General features: G+C 34.8%; 1 protein-coding gene across 5 annotated transcripts in view; it reads left to right on the top strand.

The window, feature by feature from the left end:
• ARL13B (ARF like GTPase 13B) overlaps positions 1–12,127 on the top strand; it is a 50,735-nt gene extending 38,608 nt beyond the window's left edge. For 3 of the 5 annotated variants that reach the window (XM_080576883.1, XM_080576884.1, XM_080576887.1), the window contains 6 exons: positions 34–236; positions 2,554–2,650; positions 3,511–3,733; positions 4,211–4,327; positions 4,792–4,860; positions 9,847–12,127. In XM_080576883.1, coding sequence (XP_080433009.1) covers positions 34–236; positions 2,554–2,650; positions 3,511–3,733; positions 4,211–4,327; positions 4,792–4,860; positions 9,847–9,923 — 786 coding nt within the window. In that variant the 3' untranslated portion in view covers positions 9,924–12,127. Of the gene's footprint in view, positions 1–33; positions 237–2,553; positions 2,651–3,510; positions 3,734–4,210; positions 4,328–4,791; positions 4,861–6,635; positions 6,680–9,846 lie in introns of all 5 variants that reach the window. The other 2 variants (XM_080576885.1, XM_080576886.1) reach the window with 2 other exon arrangements.
• Positions 12,128–13,402: the final 1,275 nt, after the last annotated feature.

Genomic DNA, 13,402 nt, shown 5'->3' with positions numbered 1-13,402 from the left:
AATTTTCCCCATTTCTCTTCCTTGTATTTACAGGAACCTTGCTCGGCTGTCATGGGCTGTGGGAAAAAAATTGATAAATCAATAAAAAAGGGTTTGTATTGGCTTCTACATATCATAGCAAAAGATTTTGATGCCTTAAATGAGCGCATCCAAAGAGACACTACAGAACAAAAAGCATATGAAGAACAAAAGAAACAAGAACGAGCTGAGCGAGTGAGAAGGATACGTGAAGAAAGGTATTCTCTCTGTAATTTCTCTTACCTCACTTTCCTCCTTCCCTCTCTCGCTAAGATGCTTGATTCATTCTTGTACATAAAGCTTGTGGGAACCCTGCTACGATTGATTTGGCTTACAAGCCAAGAGCCTTCATATTAGAAGTGGTGACCTGAATGCTAACGCTTTTCTTTAAGACCTACAAGTTTTTGCTTGGTTCACTCCCTTTATTATTATTATTTTTTTTAACTGTGCTGAAGATACACTATGAGTTTGTGAGTGACAATTGTAAGACAGTTGTGGAATAAATTTAGTCTTGCTGGTATAACTTCATAGGAGGCTAACCTAAAAAAAAAAACTTGTCGTTTATTTTTAATATTCCTTCAAGTGTGTCCTAAAATAAACTTTTATTAACTTAAATAAGACTTTGTAATCCACACGTGAATATCGAAGAGTAAATGTGAAAATTTACTCAATAGAATGCTTGATAAACCAGGTTATCCAGCAGGTGAGGTATGGAGGGACGGACTTACTTTGATGCAGGGGAACCAGGGACTTGTGATTGATTTAGAGCCCTTGTGGCTCTGCAACCTACAAGGGTTCCTATTAGAGACTGTTGTGAATCATTTTACTGGAGCATTATTACGAAATCTTCCAAGCACCCCTTTTTCACTGTCTGCCCTATACATGCAGAGACCTGCAAGTCTCAGTTACTGAGAAGTGATTGTGAAGTTACTGGGGAGTATCTTGGCTTGTACTCTTATTGATTTGTTATACTCCAGTAAAGTAAATAACTTAGACACTGCAATTGAGATGAATATGTTTTAAACACCTGGAGTTTGTCACAGTCTTAATATATGTTTTACAAACATATAAAAATGCACATGCTGTTAGCTTGCCAGATGTCTGCATAGACAAAGCCCTCTGACCATGTTGGCTTTATGCCATGTTGGGAGATAGAGGAGGGCTGACTGTGGAAAATGTCTCAAAGGGAGTGTGATAACATGGGCATTTTCCATATATTCTGTTACTGATCAGAGTGATCTTGACAGTGTTTGTTCACTGGAGGAATGGTTGGATCTGGATTAAAGGTTTAAATTGTTGCCTAACTCGTTGTGTCTTAGAAGGAAGCTAACTAGTAATTTCTGATGTTTTATCGTGTAGCTGAGGGATTGGCTCAGGTTTAAGAGATGGCATTTTGCTGTTTATATCAAATCAATTTCTTACTGTAAGAAACAGGCTATTCTTGATTCAAGTAGAATTCTGTTTCATTCTATGTTCTAATAATTCCCCAGACTGCTCTATTTTGTTCAGATTTGCTTCCATGAATATTTTCTCAAAGTGCATTTCCTCCACAATGTCCTACAGTGTTAGTAGCAATCATCTTGTTCGAAATGGAAAATGAGACATAAGTAGTGCAAGTAAATTTTAAAATAGCATTGGCCTTTTCTTCCAAGCTGCATCGTTTCATGGGTAGATCAGCTCAGTTCCATTCGCATCTGTGCCTCTGAACAACAGCATTACTTTCTTTCTCAGCATTTGCAGTTGTAAAATTTGTGTAACAGTGACTTCCTGTGTGTAAGTAACATTAGATCTATTGATGAAAAGTGTTTCAACGTAGTATATTAATAATATATTATTTAATCCATGGTAATCGAATATTCATTGCATAGAGATCTAGTGCATACAAAATAGCTGGTGCTGTTGCAATAACAGTGTACTGAGCAGCATGCATCTTTCTGAACATTTCTGAGTCATTGGAACAAGTAAGATTCCCTAACTGTTCCTATATATACTGAATAGCTTGTCACCTGTTCTTCCTTCCATGTATTAAGATGTATCTAGAATTACGAGAAATGGAGGTGTATTAAAAATTGAAGGTGATGTTTCAGATAGTATGGTTTCTGACAGTGTAGTTTCTTTTTAAAGTTGAATACCTAGAAATAATTGTTACAAAAGATTACCAGTGAGAATATTTCAGCACGCTGTTGAACAATCAATACCTTCCAGTTACAGAAGCATTCTGTCACATATCTGGTCCTTAGAAACTGCTTCCACTTTCTGTAATCTTTTGCCATAAAGAAGCATGTGTTTCTACCACTGACGTAACGTGTACTTGTGCTTTATTGAGGTCAGCCTGTTGTTGTGGTATTCGACAAAAGTCTTTCAAAATACAGAAGCATACTGTAAAAATCAGCTGGCATAAATTAGAGGATGAGCTAGATGAACTAATGACTGTTCTCTATTAAGTAAAATTTATAGTGTGTCTTATTCATAATTCTTTGTTCATCTTCCTCCCTCCACTCGCAAAACACGCTAAACAACAAAACTGTAAAAAAGGGAAAGAGAAGAAGGAAGAAGTGTACCTGATGATGAGGATCCTGAGCCTGGGAACTCTGAAAATCCCTTCCAGCCTATAGCAGCCGTAATCTCTGAGGTATGAGAATATGTGGAAATCTGGATCATTTTAGACCTACTACTAACAAATGTCTGAGAGGTAATAAGAAAAATGGTTCCTTTGAAAGAATTGTTTTAAGTCTGTACATACAATACTTTTTTTTAATCTTCAGTCTTGTTTTGTGTGCATTGAATCAGTGCTTTCATGTTATGAAAATCACCTGTCGTTGATTCAGGGGAAAAAATTGTAGACAAAGTAAAATAAAGGTATTATAACCAAATGATTGAAAATATTTGCCAGTTAAACTATTGGATATTCAGGAGTGGAAAATATTCATGGTCTACCAATATCTTCTAAAGTATTTGAGATCTATAGTGGGTCACACAAAATCTTCCTGCCTACATCAACTGTTTAGATTTGTGAGCATAACTTGTTGTTTTCTTTTCTGTTGAAAACTAGGATAGTAGAAAAGGTTTTGCTTAGGACTGTTCATGTTGTTTATATATCCAGCATGATTTTTTTCCTCGTATACCCCCCCCTCCCCTCGCCCCCCCCCCCCCCCCAAAAAAAAAAGGCAAAAAAGCAAGACTGTAAAGCTCTGTCAATCATATGTAAGTGAATGTCAATATATAAATCCAAAGATATTTCTTCTGCTGTTAATCTCTATATCTTTTTTTTTTCTTGTGCCCCACTGGACGGTATATTGGAAATGTTAGTTTCTTCATGTGAAACATTTAAAGAAAAAAAAAAGGATAGTAGGCATATAGGCATATTCTGATTTTAAAATAGCCTTTTATTAAAAAAAATCCTTTTATTATTAGTTTACTCCATTAGAAGTTGTAAAAAAAAAAAATAAAAACAAGCAAACAAACATAAACATATATTATTATTCTCATTAGAATGAAAAACAAATGGAAAAGAAGCGGCTAAGGTTGGAGACTGAAAAGGCTACTGTTGTCTCAAAATCTCAAACAGAGCAGGAACAAATGGATGCGCAGCAACTATCCAGTAGCAGTAGCCAAAAAACAAATGACAGTAGACTAGAAACATGCAATTCTACAGCTACAGAGCATTTGCAGCATGAAGAAAACGAGCAGCAAGCCTCAGAAAGGCATGACTCAGGTAATGCTGCTTCCTATTAATGTTTCATTTAATGTTACTTCTCATGTAATTCTTCCCTGTGTCTGCATAACTTTTCAGGACACCACATGGCAATTAAATCTGTTGAAAACATACAAATGCACCATTAGGTTATTGTATTGAAAAAAACCACTATTTTTAAGAACTGTGAATTTGTTGGTTTAGCTGAAATTGGATTTTTTTTTATTATAATCAAATATGTGATCAAATTGCCATCAGTACCAAGTTAAGTTGAACTTACTAAAATGTAAAGTTTCCATATATTTTATGCTTACATTTTGTTCTCTATAGCAAAGCATGCTGTGAACATTGTACGTTTCACAAGCTTTTGTTGTATTGTGCAAGTCTAGAGTGAAAATGCTGATGCATCTCACCCTACCAATTGTATTAAAAGATGATTTAACATATTCTTTGAATATCATTGTATGGTATGTAATGCTTTATTTCTGCTTGATATAGATAACAATAAGAAGAAAAATAGAAAAACAAAATTAAAAAGGGGCCACAGAGTGGAACCCATTAATGCAGAAGATACTGTTCCCAAAAATCCTACACCACCACCATCTCTTCCACCAGGTAAGTGTACTAACAAACAAAATAATTGATGTCTCAATTTGCGTTTTTTAAACATTTAAAATATTAATTTGTGAATGGCGAAACTAAAATGCCTTTATGCAGAGGTATGCTACTGAACCTTCCTCTCTGAGAAATCTTTGATGCAGTTTCGCACTTCATGGTCTGAACTTTCAGGAGTATTGATTTGATCCATTCCATGGGGGGAAGTTATTATTTTCACACGCACAAAAATGTCAGACACTAATCAATTTTTCATCAGTGAGTAGTCAAAATACCAGTATTTTTAAGGGTAGATTGGTTTATTTGAATACTATTTCATCAATATTCATCATATATGTATAATACATTACATACTTTTCCATTTCTAAATGCTTTGAATTTTCCCAAAAGGATATGGCTTCCATACATTTTCTCAGAATCAAGTGCAGTAGTGATGTGTCTTGACTGTCTTTTTTTCCCTTTAGTTGGCTGGGGAACTCCCAAACTTAATAGACTTCGAAAACTTGAGCCTCTTGGTGAAACACATCATGCTGGTAATTTAAAATTTTGGGTTTTGACCTTTTTTAAAGCTTTCTCCATAATTCATTCACTTTTATATTCATTTCATTCTTCATTCTTTTTTTTAGTTCTTAATGCCAGTGTTCTTTGACCAAAAGCAACTCTTTTGCTTAGTAAAAAGCATCTTTTTGATTTTTCAAGTCTTTCCTTTTTTTAACCAAAAGAATAAGTTCCCTCAGATTCCTGTGCAAAGTTTAAAGTGACATGGGATATAGAAAGCTATTTATTTGCTCAGCAGCATGCAACTAAAGTTGCATATGACAAAGAGTAACAGGATCAGTTACTTTAAGTGTGCAAACACATACTTCTTCCAAAATAGAGATGTCAAGGTATTTTTCTGCTGTCCACGTGTAGACAGCTCCTCATTATCTGATGCACTGAGGACAGGGTTTGGGTTACCTAGATTAGATATTGGAAAATCCCTAAGGTGTTAAGCAGAAAGAATACTGCAGAAACACTTCTGCAGGACTGCAGAGATCCAGCGGGGCTTATTGATTTGGTTCTGCACTGAGCTGTGTGATTGTTTCCACACTGATCTTACGATCTGATCGGGAACTGCTAATTACTTCACAATGATAAACCCAAATGGGCCCTGTGTATTTCTGTGGTTTTGTGAACTGTAGTTTACCTCCAGCTGAATTTGTGGTGTGTAATCTGACAGCTTATGTTGCCTCTTGAGACAGTCTACACATTCTTCTACCTACTGCTTCCATTTACATACAGTTTAAAAAGCATAGACTATAAGCTTTTTGTCAAGGATTTGGAGGTGTTTGTCTGTTTGTTTGTTTGTTTTTTTGTGAGGAGAGCTAAGGACATGTGGGCACCCATGCATTAATTGCATTACGTTAGCAATTCCAAATGAGGTACTGCAGTCCCAGCTCTGATGAAAAGTCCAACATAAATTTGATTGCAGAATTGAGACTTCCAATTTAAAACTTGCTTATTGGTTTGCCAGGAGAGATGTCAGGGGGAAAGCTTGGGATCTGTCTGGTGCTTTACTTTTGAAGAGCCATGACCCTGAAAGTTCACAAACCGGTAGGAGAAATAGGTTTAGTAACTTGAAATGTCAAGGTTCAGTAGGTAGAATCTTGATTTTTCTCTTTATTGACGATTGACTTTATTTTTCAAGGACCACAGGTGATGTTTTTTTTTTTAATATCACAGAGGCTGGAAGGGACAGAGGTCATTTGGTCAACTCCTACTGCTCTAGCAGGGCTGCCTAGAGCAGATTGCCCAGGACCATGTCCAGGCGGCTTTTGAATATCTCCAAGGACTGGGCAACCTGTGCATTCTCAGTTTTAGATGAGAAAGTCTTCATTTCTCCTTACATCTTTATTTCTCAAATTTTGAAAAGTCAAGTGAATATGGAGACATTTGGAATAGCACGAGGGGAGGGTAACCAAACTAAAGCTGTGGGCACGCTTATGCAAACTGAACAAAGAGAACGTTAATTCAGGAGTTTATAGAGAAAGCTCAATGTTGCTCTAGTGATCCTTGAATTAATCAAGACAGGGTTAAGTTCATGTAGGACAGCACCATGTGGACATTGTTGCTTCAGAAGTTCAGCAGGTGAGCTTCTCAGCCAAAGGATAATCAACTCACAAATAATCAAAAGCTGACTAAAGAGGAATTAAAGTATCTGAAATTATATATTTATTTTTCACAGGAATGTAATTCATGTGCGTAAAATGTATTTTGTAGTATGTCTTTCAGAAAATTTTAATCATTAAACTATCTTGTTTTTTTTAAGGAGTATAGAGAAAAGAAGGCAAGAAAGAAAATCGAGATAAAGAGGTAGGGAGGGGAAGAAAGGGAGCGGGTTTTATATATAGAGAGAGAGATTTTTTTTTTTTAATCTGATCTGATTTTGTAGTAAGAGCCTGGGTAGAAAAAGGAGGACAAAAAATCTTAAGCTAGATTCCATACTCAGAGGTGCGTAAGCTAGTAACCTGAGATCTGTGCTTATTTAGTTTATTTGTGAAATAGAGATAATAATTCAAGTATTTTGAAATCTAAAGACAGAGTAAATGTTGGCAGGGGAACGATCTCATGGCCAGAACAATTTGTTAACCAGAGATGTAACCACTGAGGTCAGAAGAAATTTAGAGTGCTCAGAGCTTTGCAGATGAATTCAAAACATTGCCTGCACTTTTCTCAGAGATTTGCTTTCTCAGGAATTTTGTTAACTGACAGAAACAGCGTAGAGCAGTAAAATACACTTATTGAGGTATTTCCATATTTCTTGTCACACTTTTTTTTGTGATAAAAACTAAAGAAAATTTTCAACAACCTGCCCATGTGGAGTTTGAATGGATTCTCTGTCCTGATTCTCTTCCAAAGACGCTTCAATTTTTTAATTAATTTATTTTTAACAAATGCTGTGGAGAATTCTTTACTTTCTGCTTACGTTTTCTTTTAAACAAAGAAAAAAGAAAAGTTCTTCATTAACCTCTCTTCTTCATCTTTTTCGAATATTGCCATTTCTGGGGGCATCCCCCCTCCTCTCCTGCCCTGCCCATCCTTTGTGAAGAGCCTGTAACCATCCGTCGTTTTAACACCCTAGTCACTGGCCTCTTCCCATCAGGTTTTGCTTATGCCAATGATGTTGTAGATCTGGGACTGAGCCAAGGCTTCTAGCTTGGTTTCATGTTAATTAACATGAGTGTCTTGAAGGCACAATTTGCAGTTAAAGCTTACAAGTTTTTTTATTTCCTTTATCTGGAGCTTTGGTAAAGCTTTCTTCTCTGTGATTCTCAGATTCCTTAAGACGGAAAAAGAAGTGAACCGTTTCATCCAGCAATATTGAATTCTGTTGACCTCTCTAGCTTTGTCCAACAGTTAACGGCTAAGTGTCTGTAAAGTCTTTGTGTATGGGGCAAATAAGCACCTACCTTCTTATAGACCAGGCTGAAAAAATGTAATTCCAGTGGGTGCTTGTGTCAGGGTTCCAACTAAGGTTGTTTGCCTCCGTAGGAGCAAGGAAAGAAAAAAGCTATTTACCCTTTCCAAGTATTTAACTAAAAGTTTGCTTTTAAAATTTTAAGGAGCCTTGTTTATGCATAGAGGTTATTTTCAGGAGTACTCTGAGTCCATATCTAAGAGTGCATCACTTAATCATTTGATAGCTCCTCAATGTAAGTCAAGAAAAAACCCTTATGCTTTAAAACAAATATGCATTTTCCTAATGTTGATTTCTACTAGTTCATGAAAAAACACAGGAAGAGGTATTTCTCAGAATTTATGTGCATTCTAATGCAAGTCTTTGTTAGTTTAGGAGAGCAGTTATTCCTCTGATTTTGTATTAACTTTTTTTTTTTTTTTTGGAAGTAGCACAGAGAGGTTGTACTGACATTGCTGCTGAAATACATAAAATTAGTGTGGTGTGAGGTTAAAACAACATGCAAAGGTCTGGTTTTTAATGCTAGATGTTCCTAGAGTTGTAAATCTGTCTTAATGATTTAATGTGCAAACTGAAAAATGTGTTAGTGATAGGGCTATTTAGTACATATATTGAGTCATTTTTGTGTCATTCTTAGCAGAGAACATTACGTTGGATGTTTAGGCAGAGTTAACAGGCTGTCAATTCTATAAATCTTTAATTACACAATTATTTTCACTAAAGACTGCAATTTTTTCAGTCATGGTAATGATTCTAGCACAACACTTGCTAGTAAGTGCCTATTTATTGTCACTGGAGAATACATTTGCAAGAATGATTAACTTCTCTTATTATAGGAGCTAAAATTGTATGCCAGTTGTAAAGCTGTCTGCCAGACCTCAAGAAGCTGACTAATAAAGCATCCATTGTACAGGTTTTCATTTACCCTAAAATCATTTGCTGCACTGTTGCTTTTTGCATGCTGCTGTAACATTGACCTAGCTTCATTGAAGTCAAAGGATTACAACAGTATAAAATTATTACTATTTTACTGATTAAACATTAAACCGTGATCCTACATTAAACCGTGATCCTACATATGTGTACACATATTCTTATAAGAGCAATGACATCCAACTTGCTTGCTTTTGTTAACTTTAGCTCAGAAATGCGGTTTCAATGCAAGTTATTCTCGATGTAGAATGAGTGTAATATAGCTTTTCTTGGAAAAATAGGATTTATTAAATGTGAATTTTGATGGCACATCGTCAAAGCTTTGCTGAGGAGGAGACTGTCCATGTAACGGAAATTGAGATTTGAATGCTTCAAAAAGCTGCTTTTAATTTTTCTTGATTTCTCTTCTTCCACTTACCATTTTTCTTGATATTCTTTTTTTTTTTTTTTTTGGTCTGTGTGTGTGTGAAATGCATTATGTGTACCACTCTGCATGTTTGTTTTCTTTTTTCTTTCATATCACTAGCAAATGTTTGAGGATAATACTTACTCTCTTCTGGTATGTGTAATAACTTTTCCTTGAAAATTTTTCCTATTTTGAATTCCTTTATTAGCAACAAGAGATGCTATACCTGTATCTAAAACTTCATAAACTTCATAGTGTAGTTATTCTAGAAAGTTAGTATGGCTTTCAAGGTAGATGTCGTGCAAAAATAATACCAAAATTTCAGATGCTGCCTAGTGTTACTATCACTTAAAAGCTTATTGCAATGTATTATTTACTACAGCAACATTCAAATTTTTATACTTCATTTTCTTAATTGTTATTTGTAAACTTTGGATGTTTCATATATTTTGTATGTTTGTATGTTTGTAGGTTATTCTGGACTTGATCTTGCAAATGCTGATGCATGTCTAACAAAATGTAATTAAATGCTGGTTTGGCCAATGTACCTCCAGACGGTAGCACTATGCTTGAAGGTTCCTTTGTAGGAATTAGCTCTAAACTTGTAGGCTACCTAGCTTCTATTAAGAAAATGAGAATTTACTTTATTTAAGCAGCCTATTAAGCAAGGAAGATGGTAAATTACAGTTTAATGTGTTTTTGTTTCTGGCATTTCTTATACAGATTTCTATGGAAAGCCTCTGCCCCCACTGACTATACGCCAAAGACCCAACAGTGATACCCACGACATCATCGCTTAACTGGATCATAGATAACATCTAAAACACATGGTCAAGAAATTGTATCAGAAATGGGTTTTGCCCTTAAAGGAAGATTAAAAATAATAATAAAAAAAATTCTATCAGCTTCTTGCAAAATAATAACTTGGTAACGACTAAATGTGGAGTTCATTCTATTGTACATGGTTGATCCTTTTACTTTTCACATCACCAGCTCTTCTTCAGGATTTAGAGTGAGTGCAAGAAAGGTCTGTGTGTCCGTGGAAGCTCTTATGAACATGGTATGGAATATGTGTTAGGTTTACTTGCGAAAATACATGAACTGGTGTATTTCTTCAGCTGTAAACCTGAAGAAAAATACCTTCAAGACCACGATATGGGATTGTATGTACTCATCAAGACCTTTCACCAGGTGCTGTGCAGTGATTGGTATTTTTGCAGCTACTAAATAGTTCTAAAGCATTTTATAAGATTCATGTATGTTAGGGTTAATATAGGCAGGTTATGCAACAAATACTGAGTATATTTTTCTAACTTTTTATATAACTATTTGAAAATTTGAGGGGACATGCATACCTACTACCAATAAGATGATACCTAGAAAGCATTGGAAAGCTGATAGCCAAATACATGCAAGTAGAACATGTTTGACTTTCACATATGTCTTGCAGTAGCAATACCTCTTAGTAGGGATTACATTACCAGAAGCATATTTCATATTTCTATCAATCTGAAGCGGGGGGGGGGGGGGGGGGGGTGAAGGTAGAAAGGAATTTTAAGGTAAATACATTTTATACAAAATTATGCTATTTGAATTGTCTGAAAGTTTTCTTATGCATTGTTTTCTTAGTTTTGTTAACTGAGTTGGGTGTAGGTAATAAATTCAGTTTGAAAAAGAGCTGAATGTTGTATTGTCTACTATGGCATATAATAAAATTGCACATAGTGAAAGTTTTGCACTAATTCAGTCATCAGTTCTGATGGAAAACTGAATCATCCAATATGCATATAAACTCCAGCACTTTTTAATCTCGTCAATACTAAAATGCCATCTTGAAATCAAAACAAAACCAATAGAATTTTAAGGAGTTATATAATACTTCTATGTAGTGTTTTAATTTTACATTAAAAATAAAATACAAGGGATAGGTAAAACGGGTTAGAATTAGATATATTCTTATTTATATATTATGTATATGATGTTTTTCCTCTTACATTGGAGACAATCATTGGTATATTGTGTAAAGGTATGTAGTTATGCCACTTAATTACAGCAAGGATGAAACCCCCATTCAAAGGTTTTTTGAAGAAGCGCTATTTGATTTTCTATTACACTGTCTTCCATAATGTGATATTAGCAAATTATTTTAGTAGAAGTTAAATTAATGCCATGGATATATTCATCACTTTGACATTAGAAGTCTTTGCCACATAACCCTTAGGTCAATGAGTTACACAAACATATACATATCAATTGAACATATTAATTGAAATGACAAGATTAAGATTTTATAAAGTGTGAGTGGAAAACATGATCAGACTTAAGAATATTAAGTTTGAAGTGGGTAGAGAGAAATATTCCAAGCTTGCAAATTTAGTATAAAGATTAAACAATTGTAACTGTCAGCATGAGAATACTTCTCTTGTATTCTAGTAGTGCAACGTGATTTGGTTTGATTATTCTTGGGATTTAGTCATTTTCACTTAAAACAAACATGATGATTGGGGGGGTGGGGATTGCATGTAAGTTTACATGTGCAATCCCAGTCTTACTATTTTTGACTGCATTACCACCTAATTGTTTTGGCTTAAAGGCTTCACTTTTGACTTTTTTTTTTTTTTTTTACAGCTTCAGTTTCTAGAAATGTATTACCCTTTTACTTTAACACTAATCCAAAATAAATTAATTAAAGTCTATTATAAATAAAGCTAAATACTGCTGTGGAAACAAAATTTGAGGAACTGAAATGTAAAATGTTGTTACTTATGTGTGAAATCTGTATTAAGCGTGTTGTGTGTGGACACATGTATCAGTTTTGTTTCTGCTTTTAAAATAAATTTGTACCAATATATGACCTAAGTACTAAAAATTTTTTCATACAAGTTTGTTTATGAATATGCTTTGTAATTATTTACTACAGTAGCTTTTTTAGTACTTTATATTATCTTGACTTTTTATTTGCTCAAGTTTACATTTATGTATTGAATAAAACTAATGCACAGCATCAATGTTTCCCATATTATTATAAATTTCCCTTTTTTAGGCAATTATTATCATAAATGGTTAATGTCTGCAAGTCTCACATTGCTATCATGTACAAAATAGATACCTTATAGATGGAATCTTTGCATATTTTCACAAATGCAGTGTGGTCAAATTGAGAATATCATGATAGATTGACATTAGGATACATGTATTAGGATACATTTAACATTCTTTGATAGCATACCTAACATATGAGAAGATAAAAAATTGAAATTTCACTATATTTTAATTGTCAGTGACCTCATTTTCAAAATGCAACAGTGCATGCAGCTAAGAATATTTTTACTTAATGAATGGTAAGCATACAGAAATATTCTGTGTAAGCAGAACATATTGCATTGTGTCTGTGCAACAATTTAAGTACCTTTTGAAATATTTTGTTCAAAGGGTAAGTTACATGTATCTTCTGAGATAAGGAACAATAACTTTCCTAAGCTGAATTAGTCTAAAAAGTAATCAGTGCTTCCAAGTAAGCTGTTCTCACCGTCATCTTCCTATTTAGCCAAAACCTAGAATGCACAGAAAGATCAAAATTTCAAGTTTTGAAGAAGGACCCTACTTAAAGTCTTAAAATAGAGAATAGTAACTGTACCTGACTGAAAAGGTAGGTATGTTTGATATCCGTTAGATTTAGCTTCGCGTCTGTGACGTGGTCTCTCTATGTAAATAATTCACAGTAAGTAAGGGGACATGCCTACTGAGGTGGGGCAAAAGTGCTGTGATTTTATTGCTTAGATAATCTTGCAAGATTTGTATTTCAGTTCTACAGTTCTGAATGCTTTAAAGGAATTGCCTGCAATAGAAGGCTGATGCATGCTTTCTAATGGCCCTCTTGTGAGCCCTAGTTGTGAGGATCAAGATGGAAGGAACACTTCTGCTATTCACCAAAGTGCCGATGAGTCAAATGTAGCCAGCAAACCTTAGGCACATAAATAGTCTCACTGGCTATCAACACGCCTTGGAAGCCCATCCTGTAGTAGGGTCGAAGCCCCTGTTAGATCACTTTCTAGGCTGTGACTTTTGCATGGGTTTTATAAAGGACATGGTCATTATTTTTTCTTTGAAACTCAAAGAACTCTCCGGATCCTCTGAAGACCTATCTGTCACTTAAAAATGGATTTCTTAGTTTTGCTGTGGTAGCCAGTGTTTATCCTGAGAGCAGTTATTTTCAGATACAGTGATACCGTATTAGAAAAGGTTGATGGACAGTAACAAAGCAAGTAGCATGTCTCCT

Source organism: Anser brachyrhynchus (genome assembly GCF_964034855.1).
Source record: "Anser brachyrhynchus genome assembly, chromosome: 1".
In the NCBI taxonomy this organism is placed as follows: domain Eukaryota; kingdom Metazoa; phylum Chordata; class Aves; order Anseriformes; family Anatidae; genus Anser; species Anser brachyrhynchus.
Note: the sequence above shows the minus strand (reverse complement) of the source record. Positions and strands in the feature narration are given on the sequence as shown.